We start from the raw sequence: 20,218 nt of genomic DNA, 5'->3' as shown, positions 1-20,218 counted from the left end.
CGTTTACTCAAAGGAATCGAGAAGCAGTGTTACCTAATGTTCAATGTGCAGGATTACCTTATTTTAGGCAATAGATATATTCCTGGAAACCACTGCTTAAAGCGAAACTACTTAAGTCAAAGCAGCTGTTTAAATTTAAATATATATAATATCAGGAGATGTGTTCCCAACCTAAGATTTTTGGCCCAAATATGTGAAATTATTTATAAACCAAAAATAGATAAGACATAAAGCACACAATGCACATTCACAAAAACAATTAACACACCACCAATGAGGTGGGAGTGAATTACTAGGAAACCAAAGACAGAGGTTTCTCTCCTGTCTTTTTGCTTTGAAGAATGTTCAAATGGATTGTTGAACCTTGAGGGAGGCTCAGGACTGCAGGGAGAGGATTGGGAAAGACTTTGAGCTGGGCGGTGGGGAAATGGGTATAAGAAGATTCGGGACCACTGTATAAATCTGTATGAATTTGTCTTCCCAGATTTAAAGATTTTTATATTAAAAAAACTTGCATATTGCCCCCTAGGTTTTGTCAGTAGTGAAATAAAGATATAATATGCTAAACCTAAGACATAACAGGGCTTAGAGGCACTGGTTATAAGGAGAGACTAGACAAATGGTGTTCTTTTCATTAGAACAAAGATTGGAAGATCTGATAGAGATGTTCTTAATTATGAAGATTATAATAAGCTAGTTAGGGAAAATATTTTACTGATCAATGGGTTGGTAACTAGAGGGCTTGAATTTAAAATCATCAAACGAACAAGGGAGAGGTTGGGGCAATTATATTTTACTGTGTTCTTAGGACATGGAGTGACCCAACAAAATATTGAAGGCAAAATTTATAATAGATTATAAAAAGGGAAGTTGATAAATATTTAAAAGGGTATGGGGATATGTAACTTGATTAGGTAGTCAGTGAACTAGAGCAGGTATGAGATCATCTATTTGGGTTACTGCCTTGTAATTCCTCTCTTATCTATTAATTTTTCTCATTTTAGGAATTTGGAAGAAATTATGAAAAATGTAGGGTGGTTTTGCCTTTCATTTTAAAATAAGCTCCTATTGAAAATTCTAGGAAACTGGCTTCTGCATGTTTTTTAGATTGTTAAATCTTTGCTTCTGTCTCCTGTAGAACAATCACACAAGTGCATTATTTGTTTTTACAGTATCTGTGAAAGTTGACGAAGTGCTTGGCAGCAACCATCATTTGGAAGCAGCTGTTTCATGAGGGATTTCTGTTGTTTTTCCAAGTGAAGCATATGCTTCGGAGATATTCAAATGAATCTTGGTAGCAAAACTCCATTATTAAGTACTCATTCTTTTGAGCATATTTTAAATTTTAAATGGGAGCGATGATCTAAGACACACACCATTGTACATTTGTTACTAATCAACCAATTTTCTATCTATTCCTGCTAGAATCCTTGATAAATCCTTGTGATGAGTATATAATTTCCCAGTTCCGAAAAAGAGTCATATTGGACTCAAAACCGTAACTCTCTCTGTTTGTCTCTCCACAGATGCTGCCAGACTTCCTGAGTTTCTCCAGCACTCAGTTTTTATTTATAATTCCCCAGACTCCCTTAACCCCCATTTCTGTATTGAGCAGAAACACTGACAAGGGCCTGTTGGGCTGAATGGCCTGTTTCTGTGCAGTAAATACTATCTAATACAGTTGTGTAAAATTATTTTCATCTTGCAGTACTTTTAATGGAGAATAGTTAGTTAATTTTAGATGCACTTTGTGCAGTTGTTCTTATCAGCTAGATAATGTTCTGTATTTTATGGTTGATGTTATCACCTTTCAAACTGGCACAGTTGATGCATTTTATTCATAAATGTTGTTTCCATACTGGGTTTTAGTATTTTTGAAGATGGCCTCTCATGATTTTAATCACCTCTTGATCATGCCATGACTGGCATGTCAGCTGTAGCTCAGTTGAAAGCACTCTTGCCCAAGAGTCAGAGTTGTGGGTTCAAGTCCCACACCAGGATTTGAGTATAAATTTAAGGCTACATTGCAGTGCAGTACCAAGGAAATGCTTCACTTTTAAAGGTGTGATCTAATCCAATGTCCCATCTGCCCCCTCAAATGGATGTAGAAATCCCAAGGCACTATGTTGAAGAACGTGGGAATTATCTCTGCTGTCCTCGCCAATATTTATCCCTCAATCAACATCTCAGAATGGATTATCTGGTAATTGTCACCTTGCTTGTAGCAGCTTGCTATGTAAAAAGTTTCCTACATTACAACAGTGACACCCTTTATGGATATCCGGTGGTTATGGAAAACGTTATATACTTGCAAGTCTAGCTATTCTGATCCATGGTAAACTGCAGATCTTTATCAACTGATAAATAATTCATTCCTGAAGTCAATATTACAATTCATTTTCTCTGGACAATTTAAAAATGCTATCTTTCTTAATTACGCATCCTACATAATTTTCTTAGCACTGACCCACACTGATTTTTGTCTACTGTTAAGGTATGGAAAGAGGACATAAGAGTACAAAGTTAGGAAGGTGTCAATTTATGTAACTGGTGGGGAATGCAAGTCCAAAATATGAGCGCAATATAAAAGTAATATAGTGCACAAAGCATTAACTGCTTTTTGCAATATTGAAGCAAAGTAGAGTGATGCAATCAACTAGGAGCAAATTTTGCTTATCCGGTAGTTCATTGTTGACCTATTCGTTAGCCACTAGCTACATGTGACTAATTGGGTATCCAGATGTGGCTAATTGCATTTTTGATTAGAAATTTAAGAAAGGAGAATAGACACTTGGGGCGAGATGTGTATTTATGCTTTAACTTTTTTGTGTACTTGGTAAATTTGTAAGGTGAAAAGCAGGCTGCAAGAGTGCTTTTTGATAGTAGCTTTTTGGTCACTTAAATTATAAGACCATAAGACATAGGAGCAGAAATTAGGCCATTCGGCCCAGCGAGTCTGCTCTGCCATCCAATCATGGCTGATAAGCTTCTCAACCCCATTCTCCCGCCTTCTCCCCGTAACCTTTGATCCCCTTACCAATCAAGACCTTATCTATCTCAGTCTTAAATACACTCAATGACCTGGCCTCCACAGCCTTCTGTGGCAATGAATTCCATAGATTCACCACTCTCTGGCTAAAGAAGTTTCTCCTCATTTCTGTTCTACCTTTACTCTGAGGCTGTGCCCTCAGGTCCTAGTCTCTCCTACTAATGGAAACATCTTCCCCACGTCCACTCTATCCAGGCCTTTCAGTATTCTGTAAGTTTCAATCAGATCCCCCCTCATCCTTCTAAACTCCATCGAGTATATACCCAGAGTCCTCAAAAGTTTCACACATGTTAAGCCTTTCATTCCTGGGATCGTTCTCGTGAACCTCCTCTGGACCCTCTCCAGGCCAGCACATCCTTCCTGAGATACGGGGCCCGAAATTGCTCACAATATCCTAAATGTGGTCTGACCAGAGCCTTATAAAGCCTCAGCAGCACATCCCTGCTTTTATATTCTAGTCCTCTCGAAATAAATGTCAACATTGCATTTGCCTTCCTAACTACCAACTCAACCTGCAAGTTAACCTTAAGAGAATCCTGGACTAGGACTTCCAAGTCCCTTTGCACTCCAGATTTCTGAATTCTCTCCCTATTTAGAAAATAGTCTATGCCTCTATTCTTCCTACCAAAGTGCATGACCTCACACTTCCCCACATTGTATTCCGTCTGCCACTTCTTTGCCCATTCCCCTAACCTGTCCAAATCCTTCTGCAGCCTCCCTGCCTCCCCAATACTACCTGTCCCTCCACCAAATTATGTGGAACATGGGGAAGAACACTGGACCAGCAGTGTGGAAACATCAACAACATTCTGCAGAAAGGGAAGTTGTCATTATGGACAGCTCGTATTATAAGAATAACTGCTGCAGTCCAGCAGAAGCAGGCAAGAGCCATGCATAACAAATAGCTTTGTGCTTTTGGTTGGGGGGAAGAGGAAAAAAAACCTATATGTTATCTTTGTATGAAGGTCCCTTTTAATAAATAGGTGTCTCTGGAATCTGATTTCTGGTAAAAACACCTTAGTTCCAATGTTACGACCGTGGCTGCTATTTGCTGAGCAAGCCAAATCCCAGAGGGAGACTTGTTTTACTAATCATAACACTTTTTTTTTCTTTGAAAGCGAGGGGAAAACTACTAATCCCAGAAGCATAGAACTCCAGTAACAATTTTAGGATTATAAAATTAGAAGATTTATTAACAAGAAAAGAAAACTTAAGCACACAAGATTAAAATTACATGGTTAAACAGTCTTACAAAACATTCTGCCAGAAAACCCACTTGGTCAAAGTACACAAGTAAACTACTTGGCAGCGGCTCCCTTATAGATTTTTTAACCATAATATTACCCAAAGTAAAAACTGCTATTACTTAATAAGTTATACCACACAACTCCTCACTCTTTCACTCTGTCGTGGAAACGTAGGATGTTCAGAAACAGACTACTTTCTAAAAGCAAAGACTTTGCTGGTTTGAAACTCGATGGCTACTTCAAATTCACAACTTTTCTCAGCAAAGATGGTCTCAAGACATCTCCCTATGTGGGAATGGATGTTATTTTTTTTCTATTTTGGGGAATATTATGTTATTCTGTAAAGAAGGATGTGTATGTGTACAGCTGTGCAAGAGATTGATGGGTTGTCTGGGGGGTTGGAAACATAAAAAGGGATAGAGGTGTTAAGTGTGAGTTACAAGTTAATAAGTTCATCTAACATTTGCATTTTTAGATAAGTTGAGAGTTTGAATATCAAAGGGGAATCACCGGTATCAAGAAACATGTTTGCATCTTCCAGGAGTTCCACTGGTAAACAGTAATGGGAATATTTTATTTTATTGAAACGAAAGCAAAGACAAGATGGAAACATGAAAGATCCTATATTTGGAAAGGTTTTGAGTTTCAAAAAGTCGTGAGAGCAAGGGAACAGAGGTGAAAGGGGAAAAAAGGTATTTTAGAGTTACTGTGGATAGCTGGATATAGCTGTTGAGTTGGAGCTAGGTGGAGATAGCTGGAGCTGTTGACCTATAGCTAGAGCTCTGGGCTAGGAGAGGATGCAGTTTGAATCACCCATCCAGTCAAGCCAGAAAAGTCTTGGGTTGCAGCAAGCAGTTTTATTCTGAAGTTGATTCCACCACAGAGTGGAAGAGGGTAAAGATCATATGGTACATGTTTATTGAAGCTACAGCAGTTTGCCTTGTGTAAAGTTACTGGATTTCATTGTAGACATCTATAAGGGAGTGTTGCCTGGAAGGTGTTTACTTGTGGGTTTGACCAAACAAAGTTTTTGGGGGAATGTTTTGTAAGACTAACCTTAATTGTGTAACTGTAATTTTGTGTGCTTAAGGTTCCTTTTATTTTTGTTAGTAAAGCTTCTGGGATTTTTAAAAAAACAAATAAAAGTGTTACTTGACCTCTTACTGCTGAGATCGGTACTTCATCTTCTCGTTTTCAGAATACAAAAAGGGTATGAGCTATAAACTAAGTTTCCCTCTGGGATTTGGTCTGCGCAGCAATTAACACCGGCTGTGGTCATAACACCCCACACAGCCAACAACTCAACGAAACATCTTTCCTTAAATATCCTTTTCCCCTTTGATCTTAGACTCCATTCCTCTAGGCACCCCTTTGAGCTCAATTTTTCCAAAATATAAAATTATTTCATGTCTTCCTATTGCTTTCAATTTCTGGTAAAATAAAATGTAATAACGTTCCCTCGTTTACCTATGAAACCTTTGTAAGTTGTATAAGTCCTTTGTCACTTCTAAACTCCCTTTGAAATTTAACAGCTAAAAAGTCAAGTGCCTCTTTATCTTATGCAAATTTCAAACACAACCTTATTTACTCATATTTCATCTTTATCCTAGCCTCTCATTACAAATGCATGTCTTTATTGCCTTTACTTTTCACCTCTCTGTTCCCACAAACAAACTGTCTTTACGAACCTTCCTCTAGTTTAATTGCTCACTCAGTCTCACTCACAGCCTACTTTACAGAATACCACCATCTTCCTAAAAATATTTTAAAAATCCATCTTCGCACCAATAAATGATTGTGACAGATTGCCTGTAAGATGAACAATAGAGAAAAGGGCCAGAAAGTTTATTATAGGTTGGGCAGGTTCCTGGACGAGGGGCTGTGATGATCATTGTGGTTCTGTCTTCATGCAGTTTCGTTTTAGGTTTTAAAACAAGCTGGCTACAGAAGAAAAAAGATCTTGAACAGAGTTCAGCTGAAGTTTTTTGTTGGTGACAGGAGTTTAAACCTCATGTTAACTGAAGGACTTCTAACAATGAGTTGGACTTTTGGTATAGCCAAACTGTCAGAGAGTGAGACAGAGGCAGAAAGAGTTTTAGACACAGAACTCCAGAATTAAAGAATGTCGGAACCAGAAGAGTTCTGACCCAAGTTGGCTACACTTAAGATGCTAGGGACATCTGTGTTAAAATGGGTATTTGCAACTGTAGGACAATTGTAGCTGATTTGTAGGGAAAACTATGCCAGTTTGCTGGTTCCTACTGCTGGCTGCACTCCTGAACTTGCACTGAAGTCCTGAGTTCCATCTAGTGGCAGAAGTTGGTCGGTGCAGATAGTCAGGACTTCAGCTGCTATTTGCACTGATCAACTTCTGCCAATCAATGGAGCCTGGTCAGTCTTAAAGTTCATTATGTATGTGAGTTTACTGGAATACCTTTAAATGTTTTACATTGTACAGTATTGTATATTGTACATCTTTTATATTTGGTGATGTATTTTGTTTTGCCATTCAGCTAAGAATGCACAGTGCTGTTCATATGTTACAGTATTTCAACTTGTACATTGGTTTTTCCGGGCAAAACCATGTCCAAAGGACCCCAGCTCTGGCTTTAACATTGATTCCTATGGTAATCTGTGAGTCACTTAGCTGTTTCACTTAAAAGGCTTAGAAGGTGTCTCACCAGCACCTTCTCAAGGGCATTTAGGATGGGCAGTAAATGCTGGCCTAGCCAGCAACGCCCACATCCCGTGAATGAATTTTTAAAAAGTTGTGATTTCCTTCAGGAATGCAACTACAACTCTAAGTGAGAACTCCTTGTAGTTATAAAGGCAAACATTTCATTAGCCTTTATTTTATAGAACTCTATAATCCAAATTTAATGTAGCAAAGCACTCCAAGTCACTTAAGAGAATTATCAATATGAATTATCACCAAGCGACAGAAGGAAATATCAGAATAGATGATCAAAAGCTAGGTCAAAGAGGTAAGCTTGAGGAAAAGGAGGAGAACGAGGTAGAGGGGTTTAGGGAGCAAATTCCAGAGCTTGTATTCAAGGTAGCTAAAAGCACAACTGCCAGTGCTGGAGTGATAAAGTCAGGGTTGTGTAAGATGACAGAATTGAAGGAGTGCAGAGATTTTGAAGGCTTATAGAGCTGGAGGAGTTTCGAGAGAGAGGGCAAAGTTATCGAGGAATTTTAAACAAGGATAAGAATTTTAAAATGGGGACATGTTGGATTGAGAGCCAGTGTAGGTCAGCAAGCACAGGCGTGATGTGCTTTAATTTTAAATAACATTCCCGTTCTTATGTGAAATCTCATTGAATTCCTTTTGGATGTCCATGTAAATGCTATTCCCCATCTACTATTTCAGTTACTTTAACAAACATAATTGAATTTTTCGACAGACTTAGCCTACCCTTTACAAATTCATTTTGGTTCTCCCTAATCAACTCAAATTCCTCAATGGTCATTCGCTCTGTCCTTAATTATAGCTTCCAATAACTTATCCACAACAGGTATTAGACTGACAATTTCCTGATTTTCTTTTTTCTCTCTCTCTCTCCTTTCTTAAATAATTGAGTTAAATTTGCAGCTTTCCAGTTAAAGGGACAGTTGCTGAATCAAGAGCACTTTGGAAGATCAGTGCTAAGGCATCTGTAATTTTCTTACCTACTTCCTTTAAAACCCTGAATACCATCAAATCCCAGGATTTTGTCGGTCTTTAATGCTATTACTTTTTCTTGCTTATGTTAAATTGAGTGACTACATTGGAGTAAGCTAGAATTTAAAAAAAAAGGTGCAGGTATTCCCGGGATCAGCTAAGACAAATGGAAGGGTTCAGTTGCTCAGCTGGTGGAGTTGAGAATTTGTGCATTGATAATGGCAGCTGGGATTTTTTTTTTTGGCATTTGATTAGACTGCTTTGGACTTGCTTCTGACTATCATGGACAATTTGACCTCGCCCTCAATGCAGAGTGAACGAGAACTTCTCAAACTTGTTTTTTATGGAGGAGTAGGAAAGAAAAGAGCAAGAAAGGATGAATGAGGCAGCATTAAGGACAAACGAGCCCAGCAGATATGAGCATCACCATACCTCTCCTGCTGCACTCCCCAACCCATGCCTGCTTGAGGGTATTCAGGCCGCACGGATCCCATGTAATAGTAGGCACCTGTCTGTCCTGGGAGATGATGGACTGCGTCCAGAGTGTATGGCACTTCTGATTGAACACGGTCTGCTGTGGAGGCCAACTCGTGAGTGGCAATCCCTTCTACAGCTGGCACAGATGAATAGTATTGGTCGGAGGTCAACTAATATTTTTTCCTATCGCCAGGCTCTCTTTTTTCCAACCATCTGGTCGTTCCTTTTGTCCTCTGATTTTTCCATGCTCTTCCTGACTGCTTGTCTTCAGGCACCCTGGTCAGCATAAGCACTTACCATGTATCGACTCCGATCTTGGTCAACTTGAGGTCTCACTTGCAGACATCCTTGTATCGCAGGCATGAGTGACCTGTTGGTCTCGTGTGGATAGCAAGCTTGCCTGGTACACATGGAGCTTTGTATTTTTGGTTAGCTTGCTTTTGGTCCACTCTCACCTTCTCATCTCATGATAGCTGTGGCCTTGACAATCCTGGTGCTAATTTTGTTATTAAAAGACAGTTTGCTGGTGATTGCTAATCCAAAGTATGTGAAGCTCGTGCCTTTGGGAATTGTGCTGTCATCTGTTCGTGCACATGATTCAGCCAACGGAATCACCACTGACTCAAGGGCAAACGTGCTGGGGACCCTTGCACACTGGTAAACTTTCATATTTTGCACTCTGACCTGCCAGGAGATGCCGGAAATTCACCTGAGGCAGCGGAGGCGGAAGCCATTCAGCCGCTTTTCTCGGCTTGCATAAGTTGTCCATGCTTTGCTACTGTAAAGGAGGATGTTGAGAACACAAGCCTGGTCAATGCAGAGCTTTGTATTTTTGGTTAGGTTGCTTTTGGTCCACTCTCACCTTCTCAGCTTTAACATGTTAGCTGTGGCCTTGACAATCCTGGTGCTGATTTCAGCAGCAAGAGACATCGTTGATCCAAAGTATGTGAAGTTGTTGACGACCTCTAGAGAGAGGTTGTCGATGCCGATGGAAAGTGGAATCTCTGCATCCTGAGCCACCTTGGTCTTCCTAATGCTGATTATCAGTCCAAGCTCTTTGTAGGCCAGGGAAAACTGATATACAAGCTGCTGCAAGTGAAATTCAGAATGGGATGCCAGCATCGGTAAACAACTCGTAGACCAAGACTTTACGCATTTTGGTCTTAGCGTCAAGTTAAACAGCTTGCCGTCAGCTCTGGTATGCAGGCGTACAGTAGCAGCACAGAGAAAGACTTGCCAAAGAGAATTGGTGCCAGGTTGCAGCCCTGTTTTGCCCCGCTGCTGATTTGGAAAGCATCTGAAGTTACTCCATTGTGACTGACGGAACTGTGCATGTTCTGATGGAAAGAAGAAATGATGCCCAAGAGGGCAGCTTATTTTCCATAGTAGTTTGAAGAATCCATCTTTATTAACAAGATCAAAGATCCTGGCAAGGTCTACGAAGGCAATATAGAGCAGTCTGCGCTGTTGCGGCACTTTCCTGTAACGGCTGAAGTGACAAAATCTTGTTGTCCATCAATCTGCCAGCCCTGAAACCACATTGAGACTCAGGGTGTGATACCAGTAATTAAAATCTGGCCAGAGCAAAGCGAGGAAAGACCTTCCCCAGAACACTTAGCAAGGAGATACCAATCGGTAATTGTTGCAGCCATTATGATCCCCCTTGTTTTTGTACAAGGTGACTATGCATCACACGTGTCTTGAGGCAGAGATCTTTCTTTCTAACATTGACATTGAAATTCATGGAGATGCTGCAACATTGTGGGTTTTCTACCTTAATAATTTTAGGTGGGATCCCATTGTGTCCCCAGGGCTCTACCATTAGCCAGACAGTCAGTGGCTTTATTGAGCTCTACTGTGGTGGGCTTGCTGTCTAGCTCCTCCAAGACAGAAAAGTAGGAATGACAGCGAGAGCTTCTTCTGTGATAACATTGAAGTGCCTCTGATCCGCTGACACACTGCACCCCACCCCCCCGCCCCCCCTCCCCACTCCGCAACAGAGTCTAACCGCCCTTGCCCCCTAAATCCTATCCACTTGCCTTAGATACTTACCTTTTCCCTGGCCTGTGAAGTACATTTAAATTTCAATGGACCTTTAAACTTACCTGGTTTACAGCAGCTAGTGCTGTAAAAAAGTGAGCATGGCTTCCTTCCCTTTTGATTCAGCTGCACTTCAACATTAGATCCCAGGGATATGCTGCACTGCCTGGATCTTGCCCGACCTGATCAGAAGGTTGGGTGAGATAGGTGGGATAAAAAACTCAGATAAGAAAGTGGGGACAGAGTGGCAATCAGACGCTGATTGCCATTCAAAGGAAGTTCAGGCCCATTAGGGTTTCTAGCCTTTCCCTGCTTTTCTAAGCATTTAACCCTTTTCCCCCTGAATAGGACCCACTCCACTGCTTACTACCTACTTACTATTTGTGCTGGTAGCAGATTTTTAGTTTTCCTTTTATGTTGACTGCCATTCTATTTGTTTGCTCTCTCTTTATCAGTCTTATTTTCCTCCTCTTATGAACATATATACGCATGTACGAAATAGGAGCAGAAATAGGCTATTCGGCCCCTCAAGCATGCTCTGCCATTCAATAAGATCATGGCTGATCTGTTTGTGCTTTGAACTCTCCATTCCCATCTACCCCTGATAGCCTTTGGTTCCTTTGCCTAACAAGAATCTATCTAACTCCACCTTAAAAATTTTCAATGACCCTGCCTCCACCACCTTCTGAGATGCAGAGTTCTATAGTCGTACGACCCTCTGAGAGAAAAGATTTCTCCTCATCTCTGATCTAAGAAGGCAACCTCTGATTTTAAAGCAGCGCCTTCTAGTCCTGGACTCATCCACAAGAGGAAATATCTTTTCCACATCCACCTTGTCTTCTAAATTCCAATGGAAACAAGCCCAGCCTTTCCAACCTTTCTTCATAAGATAACCTGCTCATTCCAGGTATCAATCTAGTAACCCTCCTCTGAACTGCCTTTACATCCTTAAATAAGGAGACCAAAACTACACAGATTCAAGATGTGGTCTCACCAATGCCCTGTATAACTGAAGCATAACATCCTTTTTATGTTCAATCTCTTGTAATAAATTAATAGCCTTAATTACTTGCTGTACCTGCATACTAATCTTTTGTGACTCACGCACTAGAACACCTAGATCCCTCTGCACCTCGAAATTCTGCAGTCATTCTCTGCTTTTTTTATTCTTCTTACCAACGTGAATGACTCCACATTTTCCCACATTATATTCCATCTGCCAGATTTTTGCCCATTCACTCAATCTATCTATATCTGTCTGCCACCTCCTTATATCCTCTTCACAACATACTTTCCTACCTTTCTTTGTGTCATCTGCAAATTTAGCTACCAAACCTTCGCTCCCCCCATCTAAGTCATTGATATAAATTGTAAAAAGTTGAGGCCCCTGCAGGATTCCATCCATTACATCCTGCCAATCAGTAAAAAGACCCACTTATGCATACTCTGATTTCCGCCAGCCAGCCAATCTTCTATCCATGTTAATGTGTTAACCCCTACACCATGAGCTTTATTGTCCGCAATAACCTTTAATTTGACAACTTATCAAATAAATTCTGGAAATCCAAGTACAGTACGTCTACAAGCTTCCCTTTATCCACCGCACATGTTACTACTTCAAAGAGCTCCGATAAATTGGTTAAACATGATTTCCTTTCCACAAAACCATGCTGCCTCTTCCTGATTACCTTGAATTTTTCTAAGTGCCCAGCTATAACCTCCTTAATGATTTATTCTAACACCTTCCCCATGACAGACATCAAGCTAACTGGCCTATAGTTTTCTGCCTCCCTTGAATAGAGGCATTATATTTGTTACTTTCTGGTCTGAAGGAACCTTTCCAGAATCTAGCAAATTTTGGAAAATTAACACCAACGCATCTACTACCTAATTAGCCACTTGTTAAGACCCTAGGATAAAGTCCATCAGGACCCAACGACTTGTCAGCCCGCAGCTCCGTCAGTTTGTTCAGTACTGCTTCCCTAGTGATTATAATTTCACCAAGTTCCTCTCTCCCATCCACCTGATTTACAGCTATTACTGAAACGTTTTTGTATGCTTTATAGTGAAGGCAGAAGTAAAGTATTTGTTCATTTCATCCGCCATTTCCTTAATATCTACTATTAACTCCCTATTCTCACTCACTAGAGAACCAACACTCACTTTCCCTACTCTTTTCCTGTTTAAATACCAGTCGTAACTCTTGCTTTCCGTTTTTACATTTCTAGCTAGCTTCCTCTTGTACTTTAATTTCTTTCTCCTGATTAACATTTTAGTCATTCTTTGTTGTTCTTTACATTCTGACCAATCATCTGACCTGACACTTATCTTTGCACAGTTATGTGCTTTTTCTTTAACTTTGATGCTTTCTTTAACTGCTTTAGTTAACCACAGGTGGTGGGTCCTACCCATAGCATTATACTTATTCTGAGCATTTTGAAATATCCCCTTAAACGCCTAGTGTCCCAGTTCACTTCAGCTACCTCAGCTTTCATGCCTACATAGTTGCCTTTTATTGTAGTTTAAAATACTAGTCTTAGATCCGCTCATCTCCCTGTCAAACTGGATGTAAAATTCACTCATATTGTGGTCACTGCTACCTAGGCGTGCCTTCACACTAATTCATTCTGTCACATTACACAATACCAAGTCTAATATAAGCTGCTCTCTGCTTGGTTCCAGAACATGCTGCTCTAAGAAACTATCTCGAAATCATTTTATGATCTTCTCATCCAAGCTATGACTGCCAATTTGATTTTTCCAATTTATATGTGGATTAAAATCACCCATGTTTTTTGCTGTCCCTTTATCACAGGCAGCCAATATTTCTTTTTGTACATTTTGTCCTACATTGTGGTTAATGTTTGGGGACCTGTAGACCACTCCTATTAGTGACTTCTTTCCCCTACTATTCCTCATCTCCACCCAAACCAACCTAATATCCAGATCTCCTGAACCAAGGCCATCTCTAAGTATTGCTCCAGTGTCACAGTGCTACCCCTCCACCTTTACCTAGCTTCATATTCTTCTTGAATGTCACATATCCTCAATATTCAGGACTCAGTCCTTGTCATCCTGCAGCCATGCCTCCGTAATGGCTTTCAGATCCTACTTATTTACTTCAATGTGCGTTATCAATTCATTTACTTTGTTGTGAATGCGACGTGCATTCTTGACTGTTATATTTTTAGGTTTTTTTCTCTCTGTCCCTTCCTGCATTCTCTGACCCTCATTTCCTGTATTGCTATTTTGCTCCTCTGCCTTGACTCTACACCTTGATTTACTACATTTACCCAAGCTTGATCTCTCAACCCCCTTTTATAGTTTAAAGCCCTCTCTCTTTCTCTTGTTATCTGACTCACTAGAACACTGGCCCCAGCATGGTTCAGGTGTAGCCAGTCCCAACAGTATAGCCCCCATTTTGCGCAGTATTGATGCTAGTGCTCCGTGAGCCGGAGCCCACTTCTCCTACACCAGTCTCTGAGCCACACATTCATTTCTCCAATCTTATTTGCCCTATGCCGATTTATATATGGCTCTGGTAATAATCCGAAGATTATTATCTTTGAGGTTCTGCTTAATTTGGTACCTAGCCCCTCATACTGACAATGCAGAACCTCTTTTGTTGCCTTGCCTGTATCATTGGCACCTACATGGACCATGACAACTATATCCTCCTCCTCCCACTGCAAGTTCCTCTCCAGCCCTGGGCAGATGCCCCGAACCCTAGCACCGGCTGGCAGTGCAGCCTTCTGGACTCTCGTTCTTTGTTGCAGAGAATAGTGTCAATCCCACTCACCTTACTGCCATTACTTTCCTGTTTGTTCCCCCCACTTGAATGGCTTCCTGTACCATGTTGCCATGGCCAGTCTGCTCATCCACTTTACAGATCTTGCTTTCATCCGCACAGATTGTGAGCACCTCAGATCTGTTTGACAGTTACCAAGTCTGAGGCTCCTCCACTGCTGTCTGCTCAGTCCCTTTACCTGCCTCACTCACGGTCACGTCCTGCTATCCCTCACTGCTGTCTAAAATAGACTACCTTGTTCTAAGGGGCGTGACTGTCTTCTGGAACAAAGTGTCCAGGTATTTCGCCCCCCACCCCCCTTATGTTCTGCACTGTCTGCAGTTCAGCTTCCAGATAATAATCCTGATCCGGAATTTATCTAGTTGCTTGCACTTTCTGCAAATGTGTTTGTCATGAATTGCCTTGGTGTCCAAAAGCTTCCACATTCCACTGCTACAACATAACAAGTGTCCTGCTGTTGTTGCATATGTTATTTAGTTAATTTAATTACCACCTTCATTAATTTAGAATAATTCTTATGTATTCTGCACCTCTCCCCCATGAACCTAATTCGCTACTCACTCTGTCTCCATCTCACTCAGGAGAAGTCTGCGCTGCCAGGTAGTTCCCTGTTTAACAGAGCTGGTTGCTTTCAGTTGATTGACAGATAACTTCCACTAGCAGACCGTTCCCTGTTTAATGAGCTAGTCTAACTTACTTGAAGGTTATTAGTTCTATGTCAGAGCCTGATTCTTAATCTATATTTAAACCTGAAAAAAAAACTTGCCAAAACTTACCACGTGTACCTAATTTGCAACTCACTCAGCCTCCATCTCACTCAAGCATAGTCTCCTGTCTCCTCACGTGCCCTTTCACCTCCACTCTCTTTAAATTATTCAATTTGACCTGGTTTTCACTTGAAGAATTCACCTGACAGTGCACCATGCACCCTCCTTTTGTTGTCTCATCGTAATCTCTATTTCCCTCATTATCTAAAGGATCCTGTTTTTGGTTCCCTTACTTTTCGTCCTTTTAGGAATGTACCCAGCCTGTACCTGAAGCATACAAATATAGGAATTAGGAGCAGGAGTAGGCCACTTGGCCATCTGAGCCTTCTCCACCATTCAATAAGATCATGGCTGATCTGATTGTAACCTTAACTGCACATTCCTGCCTACCCCCAATAACCTTTCACCTCCTTGTTAATCAAGAATCTACCTAGCTCTGCCATAAAAGTATTCAAAATCTCCGTTTCCACATCCTTTTAAGGAAGAGAATCCCAAAGACTTAAAGATCACCCATTGCTCCATCGTAATAGTTTTTCCTGTTAGTCTTCAGTCCCATTTTATCCTGGCTAGATTCCTTCTCATTACATTGAAATTAGCCCTCTGCCCCTTTAAAACTTCTCTATTGGATTGTTCCTTACTCTTCTCCATTACTAATCGAAACCTTATGCTATGATGATGATTCTTACCTCAATGTTCCCCTATAGGCACTTGCTGCACCAGGCCCACCTCATTTTCCAGCACTAGATCCAGCAATGCCTCCTTTCTACTTTATGTTGAGAACATACTAATCAATGAAGTTCTCCTGAATGTATTTCAGAATTTCCTCCCCTCCTTACCTATTATTCTAACATTTATTCCAATTGATATTTGGGTAATTCAAGTCCACCAGTTTCTCTATTCTCTAGTTCTTTCACATTTCTGTAATTTCCCTACAGATTTGCTCTCTAACCCTCTCTCACTATTTGGAGGCCGATAGAATATTCCAAGTAGTGTGACCTTCCCTTTTTTGCAACTCGACTCTAAGCAAAAGGGCATCCCTTCTTTCTAACACTGCAGCATCTTCCCTGATCATTACTGCCATGCCACCTCCTTTTTTTCCTTCTCTATCTTTTCTGAGCCCTTTTTTCCTTGCATAGTAAGCACCCAGTCCTCCCCATTTTAAGCCACATTTCCTTTTCACTACTTCATATTCCCTTACTGCTATTTGTGCTTATAGCTCACCAACCTTATTGATCACACTTTGTTAATGTACATGCATTGTAATCCTGTCTTTGCATTCCTCATAATCCTTCTTTGTCTTCTCCTATCTAAGATAGTACTACCTCCTCCTCTAGTATTTTACCATCTCTTTAGAGACTGGCAACTTTTAAAAACAAATTTGAATTCCCAGTTATTAACTGAAAGGACCACACAACAAGATTTCACATTTTAAAGGGAAAAGCTTTTACTGACAAAAGAAAAAGCACCATTAACCTCATTTATGCCTTAAATCAAAATTCTGAACAGAACTCTTTTTCCCTGTTCTACTTTTAATTTTCAACCAAGAACTCCTTTCTTTACTTTGAGTTTCTTTAATGACCCTTCACTTCCTCTGGAACCAAACCAATGTGTGTCTCAGCTCACAGGGATTCACTCTGATTCTCCTTATTTTCTCAGCCTGGCATTTAAACTTCCAGAGCTCATCCTCTCTGCAGGGATACCACTGCTGATCTTTTCCGCTAGCTTTACTTGGCAGATCTGGCAATTTTCAGTTTCTCGTAAATTTGCACTTTTTATTCTGAGCATGGGTTCCACTTGTATTTTGCATAGTGTATCACAGAAACAGCAGCTCTTCCACCCCCAGTTTCTGCTTCTCCTCTTCCCAGCAGATAGATTGCCTTCTCGTAGACTGCTCCCAGACTGGCTACCCAAAAACAGTAGAGATATAGTAAACAAAAAAACCTTCCCTTCAACCCATTTCCTTGGCAATGTGACACACACGACCTATCTTCAGATAGAAATGCAAATTACTTATCTTTAACTTTAAACCTCTCATTTGATCTGAAAAGTAAATGTTACTTTAAAACCTTCCCTTGTTTGCCATCAAACCTTCTCTGAATCCCCCACCATCAGCATCAGAGGGGTTACTTTTGACCAGAAATGTAAATGGACCAGCCATATAAATACTGTGGCTCCAAGAGCAGGTGAAAGGTTGGGAATTTTGAACAAGTATTTCGCTACCTGGCATCCCAAAGCCTGTCTGCCATCTACAAGGTGCAGGGAAGGAGTATGGTGGAATACTCTCCACTTTCCTGGATGCGTGCAGCTCAAAAACGAAAGAAGCTCGGCTCCATCCAGAACAAAGCAGCCTGCTGGATCGACACCACATCTTCCCTCCATCCAAGGTGCTCAGCAGCAGCCGTATGTGCCATCTATAAGATGCCCTGCACAGCATCAGCAAGTTGCCCTCCAAGCCACACACCATCTTGACTTGGAGATATATTGCCATTCTTTCACTGTCGCTGGGTCAAAAACTTGGAACCCCCTTCCGAAAAGAACTAAGTGTATACCTATGCAAAATGAACTGCAGCAGTTCATGAGCAATTCTGAATGGGGCGACAAATGCTGGCCTAGCCAGCGACCGTCACTTCTCATGAAGGAGTGAATAAAAAAAGTATTATGGGGGAAAAGCCAGGGTTGTGGGGCTAATTTGATAGCTCTTCGAAAGAGCTGCCACAGGCACAACAGACTGAATAAACAACTGCAAAAACTCGCATTTAGGTATCGTATTTTACATAATAAAACATTCCATGGCTCATGGAGCCACATAGACTTATTAGGCCAAATGATGGAAATTTTTGTCAGAGAGATAGGTTTGAAGCTGCATCTTAAAGGAGGAAAGAGGGGTAGAGAGATTTAGGTAGGAAATTCCAGATCTTAAGGCAGAGGCAGCTGAAGGCACATCTGCCAATAGGGGAGTTTAAATTGGGAGTGCTCAAGAGGCCGAAATTGGAGAAGCATACAGATCTGGGTGGGAAGGAGGAGATTAGGGATAAGGGGGAGAAAGGCCATGGGGGGGATTTGAAAATAAGGATGAAAATTTTCAATTGTGGCATTGCTTAACTGAGGACTGGTGTAGATCAGTGAGCACAGGGATGATGGATGTACTGGACTTGTTATGAGTTAGGACACAGGCAGCAGAGCTTTGAGTGTTCTGGAGTTTGCAACAGGTAGAAAAATCAGCCAGGAATTCCTGGCTGGTAATGTTACTGAGGTGGAAATGGGCAGCCTTAGTGATGGTGTAGATTTATGGTAAGAAGTTCATTGAATATTATATTTGAGAATAATCTGCAAACTATCATTCTGTGATTCTCTGATTTAGGATTTGGGGAAGAAAATTTATATCTACTAATGTCACCAAATCCCTTATTCTTTCATGGGCTGTGGGAATCACTGGCGTGGCAAGCGTTTGTTGCTCATCCCAGATTGACCTTGAACTGAGTGGTTTGCTAGGTCATTTCAGAGGACAGTTAAGATTCAACCACATTGCTTTGGGTCTGGAGTCGGATGTAGGCCGGACTGAGTAAGGACATTAGTGAACCAGATGGGTTTTTACAGCAATCACTATTGCAGAGGGGCCCTCAAACAAGCTTTAGGCCCTTTGTAATCATACGTCTAATGCTTATTTCAGCCACAGTCCCTGGAATGCTGTTTTTACCCTGAAAGCAATATGGCAGACATTGCAGTTCTGGATTGAAATGATTGTGTGCTTCCTACCAACCATATTGGAGCCTTAGGAAGCTGCTTAGTACCCAAATAAAGCAGGTGCTGTGCAATTGAATTACTTGGCCTCTGTTCACTCATCACTGGTATTATCTTTGTGAATATACATTGTACTATTCCAATGGCTCCAGATCCTTTCTATAAAGGGCTATCTAAAACCTAATGCAAAACTTAAGATAACTGATCTGAACACAATCTTGTAAAACGTCATCATCAGCTCTGTTCTCGTCTCTACTTGGGCAGGATGCTAGTTTGTACTACTCTAATTGCACAGTCTTCAATAGCAGGCTGTGTTCTTGGCTGTGTATCTCTAAGAATAAGTTCATGTTGATTGGTGATTTCTCAATTATAAGTGAAAGCTGTACATAACCTATTCAGATTGGCACATAGTGGGCGCTCTGTCTATAAATTGGGATCAGTTGCATTTTACAAATGTATTTTCTTGATAACAAGTACAGTGCAATCTTCAAATATTCCTAAACTATAGTCCTACAGTCATAATGTAATTTATCCATGAATATTATAAATTTGTAACCATAATTATATTTTTCTTTTCTCAGATTTGAAGAGAGAAGCCAGTATCTGTCATATGCTGAAACATCCACACATTGTAGAACTACTGGAAACGTACAGCTCAGATGGAATGCTCTATATGGTTTTTGAATTGTAAGCAAACTGATTTGTTTTCTCTCTCCCTATTTTTACATGTTCACTTGTCAGCTGGGATCAGTTGGTAACACTTTGAATGATTGTGGTTTAGGACCCACTCTAAACGTGAGTACTTAATCATGGAAAGCAAACCAGTACAATACTGAGGGGTGTGTCATTGTTAGAAGTGCTGTTTTTTCATAAGACATTAAACCATAGGCTGGCCTGTCTGTTCTGATGATCCAAATGGATGTTAATAATCCCATGATATTGAAAGAAGAGTAGGGAAAAGGAAGTTGTATCTAACTAACTATTAGAATTCTTTTAGGCAGTTACAAGGTTACTGGACAAGGCCATCCCGGTTGTCAGCTTGTACTTGCTAAAAACCTTTGATAAGATGCCCCACAATAAGTTACTGTACGTGGCAGAATCTTGTGGTATCAGTAAAGAACTGTGACAATGGATTAAGAATTAGCTACATTTAAGCCTATCAGTCCCCCTAACTAGTACCAAAGGCAGATGGTTGAGGTTATTGGAGGAGAGTCATCTCAGTTCCAGGACATCACTGCAGGATTTCCTCAGGGCAATGTTCTAGGCCCAACCGTCTTCAGCTGCTTCATCAATGACCTTCATTCCATCATAAGGCCAGAAGTGGGGATGTTCGCTGATTGTGCGATGCTCAGCTCCAATCGGGACTCCTCAGATACTGAAGCAGTCCATGTCCAAATGCAGCAAGATCTGGACAATATCCAGGCTTGG

At 40.8% G+C, this 20,218-nt stretch overlaps 1 protein-coding gene across 4 annotated transcripts in view; it reads left to right on the top strand.

The window, feature by feature from the left end:
* Positions 1 to 20,218, top strand: part of caska (calcium/calmodulin-dependent serine protein kinase a) — a 494,230-nt gene that overhangs the window by 146,762 nt on the left and 327,250 nt on the right. For all 4 annotated transcript variants that reach the window (XM_041210838.1, XM_041210837.1, XM_041210836.1 and 1 more), the window contains exon 3: positions 19,372 to 19,477. In XM_041210838.1, coding sequence (XP_041066772.1) covers positions 19,372 to 19,477 — 106 coding nt within the window. The remainder of the gene's footprint in view (positions 1 to 19,371; positions 19,478 to 20,218) is intronic.

The sequence above is a fragment of the Carcharodon carcharias genome, chromosome 18, assembly GCF_017639515.1.
Source record: "Carcharodon carcharias isolate sCarCar2 chromosome 18, sCarCar2.pri, whole genome shotgun sequence".
NCBI lineage: Eukaryota > Metazoa > Chordata > Chondrichthyes > Lamniformes > Lamnidae > Carcharodon > Carcharodon carcharias.
Note: the sequence above shows the minus strand (reverse complement) of the source record. Positions and strands in the feature narration are given on the sequence as shown.